The sequence below is a fragment of the Puma concolor genome, chromosome E2 (genome assembly GCF_028749965.1).
Source record: "Puma concolor isolate L17-30 chromosome E2, mPumCon1.1.hap2, whole genome shotgun sequence".
Lineage (NCBI taxonomy): Eukaryota > Metazoa > Chordata > Mammalia > Carnivora > Felidae > Puma > Puma concolor.
This window is the reverse complement of record NC_141681.1, coordinates 57154334-57176909: the sequence shown is the minus strand read 5'-3', so window position 1 is coordinate 57176909 and position 22576 is coordinate 57154334. Positions and strand designations below refer to the sequence as shown.

General features: G+C 40.9%; 1 protein-coding gene across 2 annotated transcripts; it reads left to right on the top strand.

Moving 5' to 3' along the window:
* The first annotated feature begins 2488 nt into the window (after nt 1–2488).
* LOC112850882 (zinc finger protein 677-like) lies at nt 2489–22560 on the top strand. Of its 2 annotated transcripts, none has more exons than XM_086690602.1 (4): nt 2489–2867; nt 5162–5226; nt 14980–15133; nt 16682–17657. In XM_086690602.1, exons 2-4 carry the CDS (start codon nt 5212–5214, stop codon nt 16741–16743), a joined length of 231 nt encoding a protein of 76 aa, XP_086546728.1. In that variant the 5' UTR covers nt 2489–2867; nt 5162–5211; the 3' UTR covers nt 16744–17657. The 2 variants fall into 2 exon arrangements, with proteins under 2 accessions (XP_086546728.1, XP_086546727.1); XM_086690601.1 differs by lacking the exon at nt 16682–17657 and adding an exon at nt 20376–22560 and having other exon boundaries at nt 2493–2867.
* Nucleotides 22561–22576: the final 16 nt, after the last annotated feature.

Here is a 22576-nt window from a genome sequence, read left to right as displayed (position 1 = left end):
TCAAACTATCAATGTGACTGTAAAAATCTTACAGAATACTGAAGAATAGGCACAAAAACATCCTCATTGAGTTTTGATGCAACTTGTTTTGTATGTTCCGAGTGGCCAGTGGTGTATCCATTGGCAGCACCTGCTTCTTGACTGTCTTCCAGGACATCACGATTGGCCCCAGGAACTCCAAGATGATAGAACTTAAAATAGAGGCTCTGCGTGCCTCTCTAACAGTCAGCTGCCCAATCGTAACTTGGTGGTAAATACCACTTTCAATCTTCCTGTGACTGACTGAACCGTGAAAACCACATAGAAACATGACTGGGGGTGCTGAATACCAAGATCACACAATCACCACTTTTAACCTTCCCTCCTGTCAGACATTTGGGATTCATGCCCTGGGGCAGTATCTCCCTAGTTTTCAAGCTTTTAAGATACAAGCAGTGGGTCCAGCACTTTTACAGGAACAACATCTCCAGAATTTCCCCAGAGGTGAGGTCTACCCAAGGCATCCTTGTCTTGGTAAACACCTTTGTGTCTTTTTAAGCTCCCTCTTCCACCTTTTCATGTCATTTGGCTCTTTCTGAAAATCCCAGTTGGTGGGAGCTGAACCCCTGTGCTCTAATCACTCCATGTTTTGTTTTTTTTTTTTCTTAACAGTCAGCCCTTTTGTTCTCTGGAGCCCTGACGTTATTGTGTCCAGGATTGTCTCTGCACGCTGCAGAAGGAATACACAACAGGAATACACAACTGTCTAAAATGACAAGATACCTATAAACTATTGTCAACTGTTAGACAACGTGTAGTTACTTTTTAATTCACTCCTTGCAGAGATTTAAGCTCTGGAAGGGGCAGTCACATAATAGAGAGGATGTGAAAAGCAAATGCGGCCAGCACCACCTTCAGAATTTCCACAGGAAACAGAAGAGGAGCTATTAACTGGCACATTTCCTATTAAAAATTATTAAGAGTGTATATGACGCTGCTGAAAACGTGAAACACTAGTGGTAGAATTTGCTTGCACCATTTACGTACAGAACAGAAATCCTTATATGTTTGTGGAAATACTTCAAAACCAGAATTTCATCAGTACTAGGAAAAGTTAATCTCTCTGAAGGAGTCCACCTTTTATTTATTTATTTTTAACGTTTATTTATTTTTGAGACACAAGGAGATAGAGCATGAACGGGGGAGGGGCAGAGAGAGAGGGAGACACAGAACTGGAAGCAGGCTCCAGGCTCTGAGCCATCAGCCCAGAGCCCGATGCAGGGCTCAAACTCACGGAGTGTGAGATCGTGACCTGAGCTGAAGTCAGACGCTTAACCGACTGAGCCACCCAGGCGCCCCAGGAGTCCACCTTTTAGAAGCTTCGTTATCTGCCCTTGAAACCAAGCAATCAGAAACAGGAAACAAAAGGATCAGTTAAAATATCTAATTTTCTGGGTACCTGGGTGTCTCACTCAGTTGGCTGAGCCAGGGACTCTTCGTTTCGGCTGAGGTCATATAAGGGTTTGCGATATCCAGTCCAGACATGGGGTGAGGGGCGGCGTACAGAGGGCTCTGCTCAGAGCCTGCTTGGGATTCTAGATCTAGCTCTCTGCCCCTTCCCGCTTGCATTCCCTCCCGTGCTCTCTCTCAAAATAAATAGATTTTTAAAACTCTAATTTTCAAGAAAAAAATAGACTTCTAAAATACCTGAGAACAAACACTTTAATTAAAATTGCAATGAAATTTGGCAGTTAAGGGCTTAAGCACATACAGGTACCACTGGTAGGTCTCAAAGACATTTGGATTTGTAATTCATCTGGAGAGGTGTGGAGTTGAATATCAAATTTAAGAGAGAGAGCTTAATCAACACCCATTGACGCAGAAACTTTTATTCCTTTAAAGCAACGTGCCAGCGCTCCGTCCCACAGCCCAAGGCCCGGCGGGGAAAGCCTGGAGTGCAGTCCAAGGGATGGCGAGAAGTGACAGTTGAGTGAAAAGTCTGATGACGAGTTAATACCGAACAGCACAATTCCCACAGGACAGTGTTTATTTCTTTTAATGTTTATTTTAGTTTTGAAAGAGAGAGAGTGCGAGCGAGGTAGGGGCAGAGAGAGAAGGAGACAGAATCCAAAGCAGGCTCCAAGCTCTGAGGTGTCAGCACAGAGCCCGATGGGAGGCTCCAACCCACCATAGGGAGATCAGGACCAGAACCAAAGTCAGGCTTAACCTACTGAGCCACACAGGCGCCCCCCGCCCCCCAGAACAGTTGTGCGTGTCGCATTCTAGCGTCCATCACCGACACTGACCACCCCGGCTTTTACTTCATTAAACAAGGAGCTGTCACTATCCGGGTCTCAGTCGACCCACGAGGATCCCGGGCGCCAGGTCCCCACACTGCTCCGCCTCCCCCCTAGAGCGCGTGTCCACCGCTCTCTAAAGACTTTTCTCTCACCACCCCCCCAACCGAGCCCCCCCCCCCCAAATTGCTTCACCGGGCACCGGGCTCAACTTGTGAAATATCGCCGCTCCCAACAGAAGCGACCCACCCTTCCCTGAGGTTGCACCCAGCCTGGCTCGAAACGACACCAGAGGGATCGGACGGAATCCAAAAGCGGAACCCGAAAGCGCGCGGCCGGAAGAGAAAACAGACCCGCAGACGCTAGGAGGAGAGTGGTGCGCTGGACCCGCCCCACCGGATGTGTCCTGGACACGCCCCGGCACCGCCCCGCGACGCACGCGCGTGCGCCATTTTCTGCAGCCCCGGAAGCTGATCCAGCAGGGCAACGTGCGCTGTGGGGTGAGTGAGTCTCCATTTTTGTGGTTCGCGCCAGCGGTTGCGCTGCTCAGTGCCTGGGGCTCCACCCCAGGTTCCGGGGTCGCCTGGTAAGGTAAAATTCTCGAACCGTCTTCTCCCTTTCATCTCTCGCGGCCTGGCTCTAAGACGTTCCGAGTCCTTTCTCTCGGGGCGGGTCCCGGGGGTCTGTGGTCGTTTTCGGTTAAAATCGCTCCGAGGCAGGTTCGGGCCAAGCCGTTCTGCCTGTGGCCCTTGCAGACCCCGATATCCTTGCCGGTCACTTTCCTGCTCAGAACCTTTCTCTGACTGCCGAGTGTCCCCCGTGCCCCCAACCCCATGCTGCGTCGGGCACAGTCGTCACTAGGGAGGTGGGTGCAGGCCGTTGGCCGCAGGGTGGCCGTCCGTCAGGGTGTGGACGGAGATGGCGGGGAAGGACGCAGAAATCTGCGGAGTTAGAGGGTCATCAGAAAGTGTGGGGAGAAAAACCGGCGGGGATTGAAACAGGCTGCCGCAGAATAGAGTGAAACTGTCTGTTGGAGGAGGAATAGCGACGGAGGGAAACGGAAATGGACAAAAGCACTGAAGAGAAACAAGGACACAGACTTATACAGAGAAGAAAACGCGTAGGGGTCACAGACAAGGCACAGGACCCAAACCCTAGTGAAGAACCGAGGATATTAAGTTGTGAAGTACCGACTTGAAGTTTTATGACCTCGTTAATCCAACATTTGGTGAATTGTTTCAGTTGTGGAGAAGAGATCGAGAGTTGTGAAACCTGGTGTTTGAGGCATCTGCACTTTCTAAGCATTGCATCAGAAGATAATGCCATTGGCAACCCCTACTCATCCAGGGGGATTAGAACTGTCAGTTAAAGGGGACTTTCTGTAACCACATGGTGCTTTTACGATGGCCATTATTAACAATACTGTTTGTCTCTCCCCGTTTTTTCGTGGCTCATGGCATTCTTTTCTGAATTTGATGTATCCTCACACTTGTGACTTTAATCTCAGATTCCACTGGAGAGCTTTTCAATTTCCAAATTATTTTCTCCTGTAATTTTATTGTTCAGAGTATGAGTTTTATATGCTTTTCTACTCTACCATATGTATTGCAAGGATTCTTTGATGTCTCTTAAAGAATTTTATTTAACTAATTTAATAATTCAGCAGTTCTCTTCTTGCGTTAAAGCAGTTTATAAATTATCAAGCTTTGAGGTGAGTTCTCCAGCTAAGTAGATGATCCCCTCAGGTCCCCTCTGTCTTCTCTGTACAGATGTTGAAGGGTGGTCTTGATTGATGTGGAACTTGGTTCCAGCAGAGCTCATCCATTCATAATACAGAGAGTTCAGACCTCGTGCCCACAGGTGACCCTTTTTCATGTTTTCCAGGACCAGTAACTATTTGTAATTTCATACAGCTTTTCTGGAAAAGAGGAATTAAATGCTTGGGTTTGCTTAAACCCATAAAAGAGAAGCTTCTCTCCTTCAGGAACATGAAAGGTAATCTGGAATTAGGACAAGCCCTTTCTACTTCAACCTCTCCAGGCCACCTTTTCAGAGATTTCTTACACCCAGTTCTGCTCATTCAACTGAGACTTCTTCAGGGTAACTTAGCAAATTAACTCCCCCTGTAACCCCCGATGGACCCAACTGTAACAGGAGACAATAGACGAAGAATTCTGAACCCGAGTTAATAGGTTGCGTGAAATGATTTTCAAAACTAGGTGCGTCTTTGGTAGTGTTCTGGGAGAGAGTGTGCAGTTATAGTGGGAGTTCACAATGTGACCCAGTTCCAAAAATATCGAAAGCCACTGGGAAAGAAGCAGGAGCATAGCTCAGAGACAGGGACGTCCCTCTGTAACCTCCACCCTCTCTGTGTATCCTGGCTAAATCTTAAAAATTTGATTGTGTCATCTTTTGACATTAAACCCTCTTACAGGCTTCCCGTCAGCATCAGGACAAAGATCTAAACTTCTCAGTACGGCTTCCAGGGAGCTCTGGAGCTGGGTGGCCCTTAAGAGTTGGTCCATATTGATGGCATGGACAGGTTTCTGTGTCCTGCATCATCCATTCCTTGGATACGGGCTACCTAGGGAGGAGCCAAGAACTTGAATGAGCCCATTCCCTTTGGCCAAGTGCCAGGTAGACAAGACAATGCAGTTGCAGTGGAGTGTGTAAGTTTGAGCGGTAGGGGAGGCCTTCGTGAAGAAGTGGGTAAAAAATGCACTTGTGGGCCTCCACATAGGACCTTATTGTTTCCACATCCCTCCTGTTGCAGTGGGCAGCAAAGGCCTTTTTCCCATGGCAAGTTTCTCCCCATATGTATATTATGGCAGAGGATGGGGTTATGTTGATTCTGAAAATTAAACAACATCCTTTTTGTCACACAGTATAACCTTACTTGAGAAAGAAGACCAGAAGAAGGGGGAAAAAAGAAGGAATGGCTCTTTTCCAGGTAAAATCCCATTTTTTGTTGATTTTTCTTCCTAAAATGTCACTTTGGACTTGTTAATCTTGTCTGTGAGGTGTCCTGCCTGAGTTGTTTACTCACACCCAGGGCTTTCTCCCAATGTCCCCTCCTCTCCATGCATATTTCATCTTAACTGTGACCAAGTGACGGGGAACTTAGGAAGAGGTACCTGTTAGGTGGTCATCCTGGGATGTTGTTCTACACAGGCTAGGACTGGAGATAGGGAGTTAGTCTTTGTCTCTTCAGGAAGGATTCTTCAGAGATCCCTCCTGGATCCTTTTTCAGCTCATATAAACCAGGATTAAAGAGATTATGTATGTAAGTCATGTATTAACGTGCAAAAGTACCTGAGGAACCCTGGAAAATAAGAGTGATGGAAATTTACCGCATCCGGTTTTACAAATGCATTTTGAAATTAAACCAGGGACTCATTGTGCTTCTGACTCCACGATATTAATACTTTGGAATAGAATAGAAAGTTGAAAGTAGGAATGAGAAGTAGAGAGGGTGTCTTGGTTTATTAACACAATTGGTTTTCAAGTGTAGAACCAACTTACATGTCAAACAGTGTCACAGACGATGAGACTGGAGTTCTCTCTTGTCCAGAAGAGAGCAGATGCAGAATGGAATACGAGAAAGGGTGACGCCTGCGAGGAGACAGGGGCCCCCAACAGGGGTTTTGTCTCAGTATTTTTTGAGCTCATGAGATATTACACATGTGGTACACATGAAGAAAACAAGATCTTACACACATGAATGTGGAGAAACCATCAGACAGGAATCATTAACTTGTGTGTGTAGGAAGCAGAGGGTCTGGAGGCAAGTGGAGTGTGTAACCAAAGTACATTAGTAGATTGGCGTCAGATGGAAAGGAATTTCCTGCAGGTGCTGTAAGAAGTTACTCGTGATCCCATTACAGTATCTCGCTAGCTAACTTTGGGCACGTTCGCCCCATGGTGGGAGATTTTTGCCCTAAGCTTTTCTCTAGCTAATGACTTTACCTTGGGTGCTTTTGTCCCGTGGTGGCAGCTTTCTGCCCTAAGCTTTCTAACCTGTTTGTGGAAGTCTAAGGGATCTTGAACCTATTTCCCCCTGGCTCCCCATTTTGGTTTTTTTCATCTTAAGTTTGCGTGTGAGGACTGTCATAATGGCTACCTGATCCATATTTTGCTGTTGGAGGTTTGAAGAGTGATTCTGCAATGGCATAAAAGGAGACATCGTACAAGTGTTCCGCTTCACATAGTTATAATGGAGGTTTAGCACCTATTGTCTTTTTCCTATAAGTTGGATGGCAGCCATAAGGGCTTTTAAGCGTGCCATTATTTGTTTGTAGAAGTTTGGCTTATTAGCTCTTCGATAAGGTTGACCATAACTGGGTTAAGCTACATGTGCAGTTTCATAGTGTGCTGAAGACTAATTCGAGCAATGGTAGCAGAGGCTGTAACGCTTACTGTGGCTTGGATCCCCATGATTAAGAGGCCTATGAAACGCCTTTGCCTGCTTAATACCAGTGGTGGAGATCATTGCCATCAGATGCAGATCAGGTGTGTAGGCAATACCACTGCGTTGTAAGAGGAAGTGGGCCTGGTTTGACAGGCGTTTAGGCTTCCCTCATGTTATATGAGGAGCTAGGAATTGCATTTGTGGAGCGACTTCAGGATGAGGAACAGTGAAGTGGTTTCTTCCATCCTGAAAATGGAGCGGTGGTCGTTCATTGTGAGTCATTCTCTGGAAGTCCCGGTTGATGGGAAGGTGTTCTGGGGGTCTCCCCCATGCTATAATACGGCTTCACCAACCAAGAGGGAATCCCCAGAGGTCCAGAATCTGAAAGAATACAAGCATATTCTCAGACCCAAGTGAGAAGTTTGAACTGGCACCATAGGTGAGAGGGTTTATGGAATTTAGGAAAATGGAGCTTAGCTGCGTTAGTCCTTGAGGGTCAAGATTTGAAAACGTAAGAGTGATCCTAGTGTGATCGAGGAGAAGTTGAGCTTGTAATGTAGATAACCATGGGTAATTCTGCCTTTTTTGTTGTTTTTAACATATTTTTTAATGTGCTCATTCTACAACTGCTTGTCCTTGTGGATTGTAGGGAATTTTAATTTCATTTGCCATTTCCTTCTTCCTTTGTTCCACATTGTTCCCTGTGAAAGTTTTGACTCTTAAAATCTTGAAGGTTGCTGAGGGTGGATGGTCTTCTCCTGTATAACAACTTCTTGTTGAATAGGGCCATAGAGAGTCCATCCCTAGGGGCAACATTGGTAAGTTGGGGTAGGTATAGCAGAGTTAGGAAAAGGAAAGACAGTGCAGGGGAAACAGCCTCCTTGAGTATAAAGGATCATCTGTCTACTGGGAGTGATAGCAGTGAAGAAGCCTTCCAACAGGAGTCACAAAACTATGACAAAAAAGACGCAAAAATGGACATGATTAAAAGATCTAATGGAGGTGAGAAGGAAATTCAGTTACTTCTGTGGCACATAACACTTCAATTATCAGAATATCAAGTGATGACCTTATGCCAAAAAATATTAAAGCTAGGAATTGCGTATAATCTCTATAATAGGTGTAGCATTACTGAAGTGTAACCTAAGGATTATTATTTGTTTCATGTTTCCAGAGTAACTTAACATACTAAAGAAGTCTAATTGGTCAAAAAGACTTCATTTACAATTTAAATTTTGGAAAATTTGTTAGAAAAAAACTCAAAGTTGTATACCACCAAGTGTGTTTACCATTAGACCCCGATATCCTCACTTTCACGGCAATAAGAAGCTGAAAGCAGATGAGCCTTACTTAGTAATCAGTGATTTAGCATCCTATCCTATTTAGAAAAGGCCTAGATGTCCCAACAAATTCAATCCCAATTTATCATGCACGGAAAACTTTTCGAGTTACTAAAGCCTTTGAAAGCTAGTGTAACAATGACTCATGAAACCTGTGAGACGAAGTTTCCAATTACTTTAAGTTGTAACATGAGCTTATTTGACCTTTGATTAACAGGTCTATTTCAAACCAACAAACTTACATTTGGGTCCCCCTAAGACAGTTTGTTCCCCATGGTTAATTTTTACCTGAAACACTGGTGAGGAAGTCTGAAGTGGATGGTCTTGGTATGTTGACATCTCAGACAATTTTAAGGTTGGGAAAAGGTTTCTATAGGTCATGATATGGCTTGCGGTTATGAATATTAGGTAGACCCTGGTTCAGTTTATAATATGTGTTCCCATTTTTTTCCAATTTTCCAAAGGCAGGAAGTTTTGTGAGTTTTCTTGAGGTGTCTGTAAACACCATAAGGGCATTCTTAGTAGGTTGTTGCATCGGAGTGAGGATGTCTTCAGAAGGAATCTTTTGTTCCTTTAACAGGTTAGATTTTTTCCCATTGACAAAGCGGGGAGTTGGCATTCTCAGGGTGTAGGGTTGCTGAAGGGGCTGGCTGACAATAAGGAGGTTTAGGTTCCGTGGCAAAAGTTTTTATTTACTCTCAGTTGGTCTAATCTTCATAAACATCTTCTGTGCTCAGGGGGAAAATGGCAATAGGGACAGTAGACTATATAAGAATAACTCAGGCAGAACATTGGCGCCTTCCATATGTTATTCCTTTAGTGTGTCTTACCTGTTCGTTCCCAAATGTCTAAGTCGAAGGTTCCTTGCTCAGGAGACCAAGGACAGTGTTGCTGGATAACCATTAGTAATTTTTTTTTTTTTTTTATTTTTGGGACAGAGAGAGACAGAGCATGAACGGGGGAGGGGCAGAGAGAGAGGGAGACACAGAATCGGAAACAGGCTCCAGGCTCCGAGCCATCAGCCCAGAGCCTGACGCGGGGCTCGAACTCACGGACCGCGAGATCGTGACCTGGCTGAAGTCGGACGCTTAACCGACTGCGCCACCCAGGCGCCCCACCATTAGTAATTTAAGAAGTGCTGTATGAATTTGTTGTTGTCTGTTCTAGGGATAGGGAGTCTCCCATAATAATTCTCTCAAAAGTTCCACGGCAGTGAATCCTAATACAGTTTTGCTTTTCTCTTACCTCATCAGGAGAGATTGTAGACCCATGCACTTTTTCTGTTTGTAGAGTTCTAGTCATTCTGTGACTTTCTGCAGTCCCTGAGTTACATTCGCTTCTTAGCCACGTTGGCCTCTAGCTACATTGTGTTCTACCACATTGTCTTCTTAGACACGTCCCCTGCTTCACGTCGACTTCTTAGTCACGACGGCTTTTCTTCTAATCATGTTGACTTCACGTCACCTTCTATCACATGGTCTTTGGTCACCTCGGTTTTTATCATGTCGATTTCTATCCCATCGGGATCACCATCTGGCAAAGATTATGAGCCTTGAGTTCTCTCTTGCCCAGGAAGAGAACAGACATAGAATGGAATACGAGAGAGGCTAATGTCCGGGAGGAGACAGGAGGCCCCAACAGGGCTTCATCTCTGTATTTATTGAGCTCCCAAGATACTACACACATGGTGAATGTGAAGAAAATAAGATCTTACACGTGTTAATGTGGACAAAACTATCAGACAGGAATCATTAAATTGTGTGGGTAAGAAGCAAAGGGTCTGGGGTGTAAGTGCAGTTTGTGATTAAAGTACATTAGTAGATTGGTGTCAGATGGAAAGTAATTTTCTGCAGATGATATACAAAGTTGCTGAGTATCCCATTACAATATCTTGCTAACTAACCTCGGGTGATTTTGCTCAATTGTGGCTTCTTTCTGTCCTAAGCATTTCTCTATTTAATGACTTAACCCTGGGCGCTTTAGCTCTGTGATGGCATCTTTCTGCCCTAAGCTTTCTTAACCCATTTAGGTAAGTATAAGTGATTCTAGAACCTATTTCTCCATATAATAGTAAATGTATAAATTATTGATAGCACATCCATCTCTTAAAGACCATGGTTTCTTTTAGGAACTCTTATATGTTGTACAGTTTTTAGAGAAAAATGTGTATAATTTAGCCAGACATAGCAGAACTTTCTGTCATCACAGAGGATGGTGCTCAATTTTAATTTTACATATTATTATTAAATTTTATTATTATTTTTGTATGTATGTATTAAACTTCAGTTGTATAGATTTTTGCAGTTCATTTTCACACACTAATGCATTTTTGAAACTAAGAAGTAAAACATCCTCTTCCCTGTCATGTCTTCCACCATCACAGATTTTCTTCATCAAGAACTGATGTTCTCTTTCGTGCATATTTTCCAAACGTGCATTTTTGTATTGTAGTATGATTTTAGAATATATTCTACTGTAAATATTTAATCCTGTTTTATTCTGCAAATTGGTATCTTTACATGCCATATGGCTTGAAGTCGTTTTCATGAAAGTCAACAAGAAATAACTGCTTTTTTAGATCCTCATGGGAGCATTCTCTAAATGAAGATACATGGGTCCTTTACAATTCCTTACTGTTTCAAAGAATGCCACGGTGGCTGCTTCTGAGCAGGCCGACTTCACTACAGACTTCTAAGGATGTTTGAAGATTGTACATCTTTTAAGCATGATTACCAGGTTGATGATGGTCTTTCTGAGGAGGCACAGACATTCCACTTAGTAAATAAAGATTTTAAATCAACCGTCTTGACCATCCTCAGCTAAAGGAAAACGTGGAAGAGAACTAAGAAGTAGGAGAACAATGTTTCGACAAATAGAAAATATCAGTAAAGAGATAGAAATTATAGCAAAAGGATGGAATAGAAATGCTGGAGTTAAAGTATAAACACCAGAATTGAAAATTCACTAGAGGGTTCATCAGCAGATGGACAAAAAGAGTAAAGAATCAGTGAACTTAAACAGAGGTTAACTGAAATTGTCAAGTGTGAGGAGGAGAGAGGGGAATAAAGCTGCATAAAAGGGAATAAAAGAAGAAAAATGGCCAGAGGCAAAGAAACCTTTGGGACACTATAACTAATACTCCTATAAACGTAATAGTTCTAGAAGGAAGGGCAGAAAGAATAATTGAAGAAAGAAGAGCTGAAAACTTCCCAAATTTATCAAAGAGAACCTACACGCCCAAAAAACTCAATGAAATTCAACTAGGTCCAATGCATGGAGATCCCTGGCAGTCACATAATCAGTCAAGTTTTATAAGACAAAGAATGTGGAATGTAGCAAGACAGAAACAACTTCTCATGTACAGGGATTCTGAATAAAATTAATGGTCTGTTTCTCATTAGAAACTGTGGAGGTCAGGAATCCGTCTCCTTTGGTATTAAAAGATTGAAAAATTAAAAAAAAAAAAAAAAAGCCGTATCAGGAATTCCTTACAAGGCAAACTATACTTCAAAATTGATAGTCAAGTTGAGATTCCTAGATGAACAAATGCGGAGGGGGTTCACACTTACAGACTTAGACTATAGGCAATGCCACGTGGAGTTCTTCAGGCTGAAATGGATAGAAACTAGCAGTACCTCAAAGCCATAGGAACAAGTAAACAACGCTAGTAAAGGTAATTACATAAGTAAATATAAAAGCTAATTATTGTCTTTTTGTTTTGTAACTCATTTTGTCCTACATGTCTTAAGAGACAATAAAACAATCAGAAAAATCTGCTCTTGAGTGTGTGCAACATCTGTTCGTATCTTTTATGAAGTAGTTTTTGACAACAACATAAAGGGAGAATGTATAACAGCACTTGTTTGTATGGCATTAAAGCTAATTTAGCATCAACTGAAATTCAAATATTAGTGGTTTAATATGTAAGCTATACCCCAGGATAACCACTCAGAAAATAACTTGAAAATGTACAGAAAAATAAATAGACCATCAAAATGGTATGCACGCACAGACACCCGAAGAAGGAAGGAATTATGTAACAAAATATTAGCCATACAAACAGCAGATGTTAGAATAATTCTTACCAGTAGCAATTTAAAATGTACCTAAATTAAACTCTTCAATAAAAGAGAAAGGAATTTTACAAATGGTTCCACTCTATGTCTGCATATGGCTCACTTTATTTTTTCAAAGCATTTTTTGATCGTGAGAGAGTGTGAGTGGAGGAAGGGCAGAGAGAGCGAGGGGGAGAGAAATTCTCTCAAGCAAGCTCTGCACTGTCAGCCCGGAGACCAGTGTTGGGTTGGAACCCACAAACTGTGAGATCATGACCTGAGCTGAAACGGAGAGTAAGACGCTTAAGTGACTAAGCCACCCAGGCGCTCCAAGGCTCGCTTTAGATACACAAATAGGTTGACAGCAGGATGGAAAAAGATATTCCATGCAGATAGTAATGAAACCTAGTTGGGGAGCTATATAGATATCAGACCAAATAGAGTTTAAGTTGTAAAATAGTCATCAAAGATATTGAAGAACATATATTGAAAAAAGGGCCAATCCATTAGGAAGATAAAACAAGTATAAAAAATACTTACATAGAAACAAAGCCCCCAAGTTTCTGAAGCAAACATTGAGAAGCTTGTTCTACTATAGTGGTTGGAGATCACAGTGCTCCGTATTTAATAATGGGTAGAACAACCAGATACCAATTATAAAGCAGTGAGCAGCACTGTAAACCAGCTAGGCTCCACAGACACATACAAAACACTGTGTCCAACAAAAAGTCAAAAATTAGGAGTAGAAGGGAACTGGCTCAGTCTGAAAAAGCGCTATTAAAATTCCGTGGCTAACCATATACTCAATGGTGAACACCTGAAAACTTCCCCCTAATACCAAGAAGAAAACAAGCATGCTCCATGTTGCCTCCACTAGTCAACACTCTCCTGGTAGTTCTAACCAGAGAAATTACAGAAGAAAAATAAATAAAATATGTCAAAATGAGATAAGAAATCAAACTATCTCCATTCATAGATTACATGATCACCTATTTAGAAATAAAGAATCCTCAGACTTAGAATGAATTCATTGAAGTTACAAAATACAATATCAACACTCAAAATTCAGTTACATATCTTCAAAGTAGCAATCAACAAATGGAAAGTAAACAATTCCATTTACAAAAACAAGAAAGTAAGTGGGAATAATATTAATCGGGGAAATGAAAGATTCATACAGAGTGAAAACTACAAATGTTGCTGAGGAAAATTAAAGAAAACCTAAGTAAATGTCAAGATATCTTGGATTCTGGCTTGGAAGACCATAAAACAGAGGGATCCCCAGAGCGATATAAAGAGTAATGCAGTCCTCAGCAAAATCCCAACATGTTTTGCCCAAATGGGAATCGTGATTCTAAAACTCATTGAATTGGTAAGGACGCCACATAACCAAAATAAACATGAGAAAGAACAAAATTGGAAGACCTACAATTCCCGACATCAGACCTTCTACAATAACTTGAAATAATCAAAAGTATAATTGCATCAGAGGCTAGAAATATTGATCAAAGATACAGAACTAAGCATCCACAAATAAACCCATACATCTATAATCCATTCCTTTTTTCCAAGTGTGCGGAAAACAATGGAAAAAGAAAAGTTTCTTAAATAGTACTGACATATCTAGATATCTGTGAGAATGAAATTGAAACTACCTTGTACCATATAAGGAAATCAGTTCAGAACTAATCAAAGACTAAATAAGAGCCTAAATTATAAAAGTCTGAACTGAAAACATAGGGGTAAATTTTCATGACCTTAGGGTTGACAGTGGATTTTTATACATGATCCTAAAAGCAAAAGTGAAAAAGACAAAGTAGATAAATTGGTCATCATCTCAATTATTCACGTCTGTGCGGTGAAGGACATTATCACCTAAGTGGAACAATCTAGCAAATGGGAGGAAATAATTTGCCAACACATATCTACTAAGCATCTAGAACCTAAAATATATGAAGAACTTACACAAGTGACAACCAACATACCAAGAACCCAATTTGAACAACGGTCAAAGGATTTTAATAGACACTTCTCCATAGAAGATACACAAATGAACCCAGCACATGAAGAGATGTTCAATGAAAGTAGTCATTAAAATGTAAAATCAAAACTACACTGAGCTATCGTTTCACATCCACTAGGATGATTATTATGAAACCACAAAAATAAAGAGGTTGAGAAATTCAAATCATGACATGTTGCTATAAAAACGTAGATACTGTGGAAAAGAGTGTGACAGAGTCTGAAAAAATTAAACCATGTGACCCAGTAATTCCACTCCTAGGTATATAACCAAAAGAATTGAAAACAGGCATCCAAACACAACTTCTACTGGAACTTAGTAATATTAGCCAAAGGTAGTAACAAACAAATGCTTTACAGTAGTTGAATGAATATGGTCTACTCCTGCAATGGAATATTCTGCAGCCAGAAGAAAGGAAATGGACCACTGATACATACTATATCGTGGATGAACCCCAAAGATGATTCTGTGTGAAAGAAGGCAGATGCAAAAGGCCACATATTTGATCCTTTTCCTTATATATGAAACGATCCAAGGTCGGTGAATCCACAGAGACAAAGCATTAGTGGTTGCCAGGGACTGGGCAATAGGAAGCACCTATTGCTTTACTATGGGTAAAGTCTTTCCTATGGGGCTGATAAAAAAGTTTTGGATCTAGACAGAGGTGATGTTTGTGCAATATTTGAATGCAATAATTGCCCCCTAATGGTATTTTAAAGTAGCTAATTTTATGTTCACTGTAACTCAAAATTATGTTACACGGATCAAAGAACACTCACTCTAGTCAAATCAGTCTTTACACATCTGTGCTTCTCTTGTCTTTGGTCAAATAAGAACATGTTCCCTGTCCATTTGGTGAAATGTGTTTTCCTTTCAGGGACGGTTGACCTTCAGGGATGTGGCCATAGATTTCTCTCAGGAGGAGTGGGAGTGCCTGGACCCTGCTCAGAGGGCCTTGTACAGGGACGTGATGTTGGAGAACTACAGGAACCTGGTCTCCGTGGGTGAGGATAACTTGCCTCCAGAAGTCGGTAGTTACTTTTTATGTCTGTGCTGTGCATTTTCTATTGAGAGCCCCTGTTTTGATCATAAGAGTTCCAATTCCTTGTTCTTAAGGGAGTGATTGCAGCTGTTTTGATTGAGAGTGGAAAGGGTTCATAATGTGGCAAGTGGACTCCAACTTCCCTTTCCTTCAGAAGTTCTGCATTCCTGCTTGTTGATGTGGTTGCAGAACTTAGCAGTCAGAAAAGTCTAAGGGAGGGAACTGGTGATGAGGAGCCCTGGTCGTTGTATGTATGTAACTGATGAATCACTAAATTCTACTCCTGAAACCAGTACTACACTCTGTTAAGTAACTAGAAGTTAAATAACAATCTGGGAGTCTGGGGAATAGGATATAAAAACGCTTATATTCTTAGCAAAGTCTAATTTCGCTGAAATCTTTAAAGATGAAGTTCAGAGACAATAACGTTATTTAAAGTTGGGGGGAAAAGGAAACCTCGTGGTGAATTTATTTAAATCTCTGATTCTGTGGTCTTACCCTCGTAAGGGTGTTGGTTGAGTAGTTCTTAGAAAAAACCCAGATGTCTGCACACCTAAAATAATCCTTAAGCCCTCAGGCACTCATTTGAGTAATTTTTGAAATACGTGGTTTCTACACCAAGCAAAATGAATGTTCTTTCTTGTTTGGTGAACCAAGAGCTGGAAACGTGTTCTGGAAGAGCAGAGGAGATCATGTTCTGTTTTTCTTTATGAACGGAAATCTCTTCTTGAGCTGAATATCATCTTGGTTTTGGAAGAAGAGAAAGAGCCCTGGACTGTGGAACATGAAGTGAGGATAGGGAAACATCCAGACAGGGGATGTGAATGTATTGGAATGTGAGCTCAAGTCCGCTCAGAAGGGCAGAGAGTAAATTGCTCCAGTAAATAGTGTTTGGGAAGGATCTATGGGAAAATACAAGTTTATTTCTTAGGAGCTTTCAAAGGAAATCCTCCCCCACCCCACACACACTTCTCATTCTGTTATTCAAACGAGTAAATCAGATGTGTAGAAGTTTAAACTTCCAGTGATAATACCTACAACACTGTTACCTAGCCCCTCCGACCATACTGGTGCTGTGGCTTGAGAGGGACTGAGATGGCTGTCCCTAAGGAGTCTTTTCCCTGATCCCTCTTGGTTCTCATTCCGTACAGGTCGGAGGTGAGGTCTCTGTAGTGCAAACCCCAGGACCTATTCACTTTCCATTTCCATTTTGTATTCTGGGGAGAACTTCTTAGGAGACACAAAAATTGTACCATCTGTCTAATAAAGTAGATAAAAGTCTATGTCTTTCCTCGGCCATCCTGGCTTCTGAAGGTTGCTCCCTTGTGCATTAATTAGGAGGAAGTCATGATGTGGATAATTCCAAAAAGTGAAAATCCAAAAGTAGATGTAGTGTAAATACAGCTCAGCTTGGTGATACCTAGTTAGCTTTTCTGTAGGAAAAACATGTATCATTCCACAGATGGTTATTGCATTCCTGGTATACCAAAAGCACCATATTGATATTTTTTGGTTTTGTTTGTTTGTTTGTTTTAAGAACTCAAGAGGCAGCAGCAACTTTTGATTTTAAGTAATCTCTACAACCAGAGTGGGGTTTGAACTCAACTGCAAAGTCAAAGGTTGCATGGTGTACTGACTGAGCCAGCCAGGCAGCCCTCTTTTTTGTTTATTAACCTTTTGATCACCTTCACCCTTTTCTGCTCAGCTACCTGCATGTAGCAACCACCAATATGTTCTCTGTATCTAATGGGTTTTTGTTTCTTTAAGATTGCACACATAGGAGCAATCATACTGCAGTGGTCTTTGACTCATTCCACATAGCATATTGTCCTCAGGGTCCATCTCTGTTGTCACAAATGGCAAGATTGTATTCTGCTTAGTGGCTAGATAATATTGTGTTGTATATACACATCTTTATCCATTCACCCATCAACGGACATTTAGATTGTGTTCGTATCTCAGCTATTATACATAGTGCTGCAGTGAACATCAGAACGCTTCTGTCTTTTCGAGTTAGTATTTTTGTTGTCTTCAGATAAATACCCAGTAGAATTGGTGGATCACACAGTAGTTCTCTTGGCTACACCATTCTCCACCCGTTGACAACACGTGTTGTTTCTTGTCTTTTTACTAACTGCCATTCTAATGTTAGGTGTGAAGCGATATTGTGGTTTTGATTTGCATTTCCCTGATGATGAATGATATTGAGCACCTTTTCATGGTCCTGTTGGCCATCTCTAAGTCTTTGGAAAATGTCTATTCAGATGTTGTGCCCATTTCTTAAATCGGGTTATTTGAGCATGTTTTGGTAATGTTTTAGATTACCAGTCCATTATCAGATGCATGATTTGCTAATAGTTTCTCCTATTCAGTAGGATGCCTTTTCATTTTGTTCAAAAACTGTTTCCTTTGCTGTGTAAACACGTTTCAGTTTGATATAATCCCACCTTTTTTACTTTTCTTGTTTTTCCTTTTTGGTGTGGAGAGTTAAAAATAAAATCATTGCCCACACATGTGTCAAGGAGCTCATTACCCCCTAACTTTTCTTTCTTTTTTTTTTTTTTTTCAATTTTTTTTAAATTTTATTTTTGAGAGACAGAGAGAGGCAGAGTGTTGAGTGGGGAAGGGCAGAGGGAGAAAGACACAGGATCTTAAGAGGCTCCAGGCTCTGAGCTGTCCGCACAGAGCCCAACATGGGGCTCGAACTCACAAGCCGTGATATCATGACCTCATCCAACGTAAGAAGCTTATCCAGCTGAGCCACCCCGGCCCTCCACCCCTAACTTTTCTTAATAGGAGTTTTATGGTTTCAGGTCTTAGGTTTAAGTCTTTAATCCATTCTGAGTTAATTTTTGTGTATGGTGTCAGATAGTGGTCCAGTTTCATGCTTTTGCCTCTGGCTGTCCCTTTTTCCCAAACCATTGATTGAAGAGAATATACTTTCCCCCATTTTATAGTCATGTCTCCTTTGTTGTAAATTAAGTGAGCATGTGTGTGGGTTTATTTCTGGTCTCTATTCTGTTCTGTTGATCTATGTGTGTATTTTTATGCTAATACCATACTGTTTTAATGACTATAGCTTTGTAGTCCGGGAGTTTGAAATCAGGGAACATGATGCCTCCAACGTGTACTTCTTTGTCAAGATGCTTTGGCGATTCGGGAATTTAGCGGCTCCATAGAAATTTTAGGATTTTTCCCTTTTGCGGATATGTTTTCATGTGGACAGAAATATTCCACTTTTTTGAATGAATACCAAGGAGTGGGAATGTTAGGTCATATTTAAGAGTACATTTAGTTTTGTAAGAAAGTGCAAACTTCTCCAAAGGGGAGTACCATTTTGCATTTCCACCAGCAATGAATGAGAGTTCTTATAGTTGCACATTCTCACTAGGATTTGGTGTTGGTTTTGTGGATTTTGGCCATTCTCATAAATGTGCAGTGATATCTAATTGTTACAACACATATTTTCCTTGATTAAAGTTACCACTTTTCTTTAATGTTTATTTATTTTGAGAGAGAGAAAGAGAGGCAGCAAGGGAGCGAGCATGAGCAGTATAGAGGCGGAGAGAGAGACACACAGAATCCAAAGCAGGCTCCAGGCTCTGAGCTTTCAGCACAGAGCGTGTCACAGGCTTTGAAGTCCTAACTCTGTGTTCATGACCTGAGTTGATGACAGACACTTAACCAGCTTAGCCCCGCAGCTTATCCTATGGCATTCTTTAAATTAAGAATTTGTGATATCTTAGAAACATATTTTTTAAAGTTCCTGCTTTAGTCCCAGCAGTATCATTAACCTGATTTGCTGTAGCTTTTTCTATAATGATATATTATTTTGGGGCTTGGGTGGCTCAGTCAGTTAAGCATCTGACTCTTTTTTTGGCCTAGGTCATGAAATTACAGTTAGTGAGTTCAAGTCCCACATTGGGCAGTGCGCTTACAGTGTGGAGACTTCTGGGGAATCTCTCTCTCCCTGCCTCTCCCCCATTCACAAGCTTGTTCTCAGTATCTCTCTTTATAAGTAACAACCTTAAAAACGTGTCTCCTGTAACATGTATACATTATATAATTGTCTTGAGTATATACCTAGAAGCGAAGTCTTGGTATATTTAGTTTGATAATTTTTAGAGCAAATATTCAATTAGATATAACTTAGATATAACTGTACAGTTTTCCTATAACCCTCTACTGTTTCCCTGTTGAATGTTTTCCACCTTTGCTTCATGCCCATAGTATGAGTTCTTACAGAATGCATCAGTATTATGCCTTTTGCTGAATGTGTTTTCTTTTTCCCCAAGGTCCTGCTTTTAATTTACACCACAATCATATTCCCATAAATGTGCAAGCACAAGCACTGTCCCCCATGGTCAGTTACTTCTTAATGCTTCACTCTTGCTTTTCTGAATCCAAGTCCTGGCCTTTCCTCAGATGTTTCATTGAGCTAAACAAACCACCCTTGTATATCCTGGTATATTAATTTTGATCAACAAAGCACCTCAGTTTACACAGCACCTGACTCCCCTGCCCTCCGTACTGCAGAAGGAACCCTATTCATACACAGGGGACATGTGTATGAATTGCTCAGGATAGCAGCTTGATCTGGCAGTTAATTATACTGTGTGTTTACTAATGTGTGAGCATATGATGAAAGAAACAAGATATTTTAAGGACTCTGTATGTTACAACCTACATGTTGATTGATCTAGGGGGTTAAGTTAATAAGTAACCATAGTTACACAAACTAGTAGTCTCTGGAATTCTAAAGCAGTTTGTCTTGGAGATGTAAAGACAGGATTTACATTCCATAAGGAACTCCTACTAGAAGGAATGAAAGAGTCATTGAGCATCACTGAATTATGAGATATTGGGTTCAGGTAAACACGTTTTTATAAAGATTAAGAATTAAGGAAGAGAGACAACTCTATAATTTCATGCACAGTTATAAAATAGCCATTGTATAAATGGGGTCAGTAATCATGAAGTTTCATTTAATTATCCAGTTATGTGTCCAAAAAATATGGATAGTGTAAAATGTGTTTCGAAAAATTACCTCAAAATCAGAGAAATTGTTACTATGGAAAACGTTATAAAAAGAGAACTCAAAAACATTGTATATGACAGTAGTGTTTGAAGACCATGGTTGGTTAACATCCTTTGTTTATAATAAAGTGTTATTTAGGTATGTGATTATGTAATTTAGTATAAAATATTTATCTTCCAACTCTATTTGATAGGAAGCCTTTCTCCTGGATTTGCACTCAAGGAATTGTCACCAGTAGAGGACATTTATAAAGGAAAATTTTACCACTTAGTGATATTGGAGAGAAATGAAAGCCATGGCATCAAGAATTTTGATCTCAAGGAAGTCTGGGAAAATAGGCATGAGTTTGAAAATCGGTGGAGAGATGATGCAAGAAATTACAAAGAAGTGCCTTTGACTCATAACAAAAATCTCACTTGTAGGAAAGATCAGCCACTTAATCAGCCCTCAGTTACTCTTCCTGAAAAGCAGAGTGTTTCTGTGAGAAAAAATACATACCAGTATGTCATGAATAATGAACCATTCATCAGGACTTTGTTACAACAGGACAGTAACGTAAGTGGTTCTGGAAACCAGTATATAAACTGCTTGGAAAATAGAATTGGATTAAGTTTGCAGGCACACCTGGGTGAACTCCAGAGATTTGACAGTGAGGAGGAAACGTATGAATGTAGTAATCCAACTGAGAAGTCTGTCAGCAATGGTTCCTCAGTCTCACCACTTGAAAGAATTCCTCCCAGGACCCAAAACATTTGGAATAAATCTAGGAAGATTTATCATTTGTTACCTGCCCAAGCCAGGAGAGGATACACCAGAGGAAAATCTTATAAATGTAATGAATGTGGGAAGGATTTTAGCAAGAGCTCAAACCTCATGAATCATGAGGGTATTCTTTCTGCACAGAGACTTTACAAATGTAATGCATGTAGCAAAGTGTTTGTTGAGTGTTCAAGCTTTACTCAAGATAAGAAAATCCATACCGGTGAGAAACCTTACAAAGGTAATGAGTGTGCCAAAGCGTTTACCCAATTTGGCAACCTTAGTAGTCATCAGAAAATACCTGCTGGGGAGAAACAGCACAAATGTAACTTGTGTAACAAGGCTTTTATCCAAAGGTCAAGACTTAAGGCACATCAGGTAATTCATACAGGAGAAAAACATTATAAATGTACTAAATGTGATAAGGCTTTTATCAAACATTCAGCACGTTTGCGTCATGAGAGAACTCATACCGGTGAGAAACGTTACAAATGTATTGATTGTGGCAAGGCCTTTTTGAGGAGTTCACACCTTACTCAGCATAAGAGAATCCATACTGGAGAGAAACCTTACAAGTGTAATGAATGTGGCAGGGCTTTTAACCAATTTTCACACCTTTGGTGTCATGAGAAAATTCATACTGGCGACAAACCTTACAAATGTAATGAGTGTGGCAAAGCCTTTACCCAGGCTTCAAGACTCACTAAACATCAGAGAGTCCATACAGGACAGAAACCATATAAATGTAATGAATGTGGTAGGGCTTTTATCCAATCTTCACACCTTAGGCGTCATGAGAAAATTCATACTGGTGACAAACCTTACATATGTCATGAGTGTGGCAAAGCCTTTACCCAGCGTTCAAAACTCACTACACATCAGAGAGTCCATACAGGAGAGAAAGTGTATAAGTGTTTCGTAAGTGGCAAATCCTATAGTCAAAATTCAAACCTGGCAAATCATCAGAGAATGCATACTGGAGAGAAACCTTACAAATGTAAAGAGTGTGGCAAATCATTTACACAATTTGGAAATCTCACTATGCATCAGAAAATACACACTGGGGAAAAACCACACAAATGTAATGTGTGTGACAAGGCTTTTATCCAAAGGTCATACCTTGTGGCACATCAGAGAATTCACACAGGAGAAAGACCTTATAGATGTAAGAAATGTAGTAAGGCTTTTGTCAACCATTCAGAACTTTTGCGTCATGAGAGGACTCATACTGGTGAGAAACCTTACAAATGTATTGACTGTGGCAAGGCCTTTTGGAGGAGTTCACATCTTATTCAGCATAAGAGAATCCATACTGGTGAGAAACCTTACAAGTGTAATGAATGTGGCAGGGCTTTTAACCAATTTTCACACCTTTGGTGTCATAAGAGAATTCATACTGGCGACAAACCTTACAAATGCAATGAGTGTGGCAAAGCGTTTACCCGACTTGGAAAACTTACTAATCATCAGAAAATACACACTGGCTAGCAACCACCCAAATGTGATGTGTGTAACAAGGCTTTTATCCAAATGTCAGGCCTTTGGCACCTCAGAGAATCCGTACAGGAGAAAAACCTTGTAAATGTACTAAATGTGATAAAGCTTTTAGCACACATTGAGACCTTTGTAGTCATG

What these genes read in the sequence shown, in the direction of transcription:
- LOC112850882 (XM_086690601.1), top strand. An exon ending in TAACTTGCCTCCAGAAGTCG is followed by an intron (nt 15,134 to 20,375) that starts GTAGTTACTTTT and finishes TCTATTTGATAG; the next exon opens with GAAGCCTTTCTCCTGGATTT.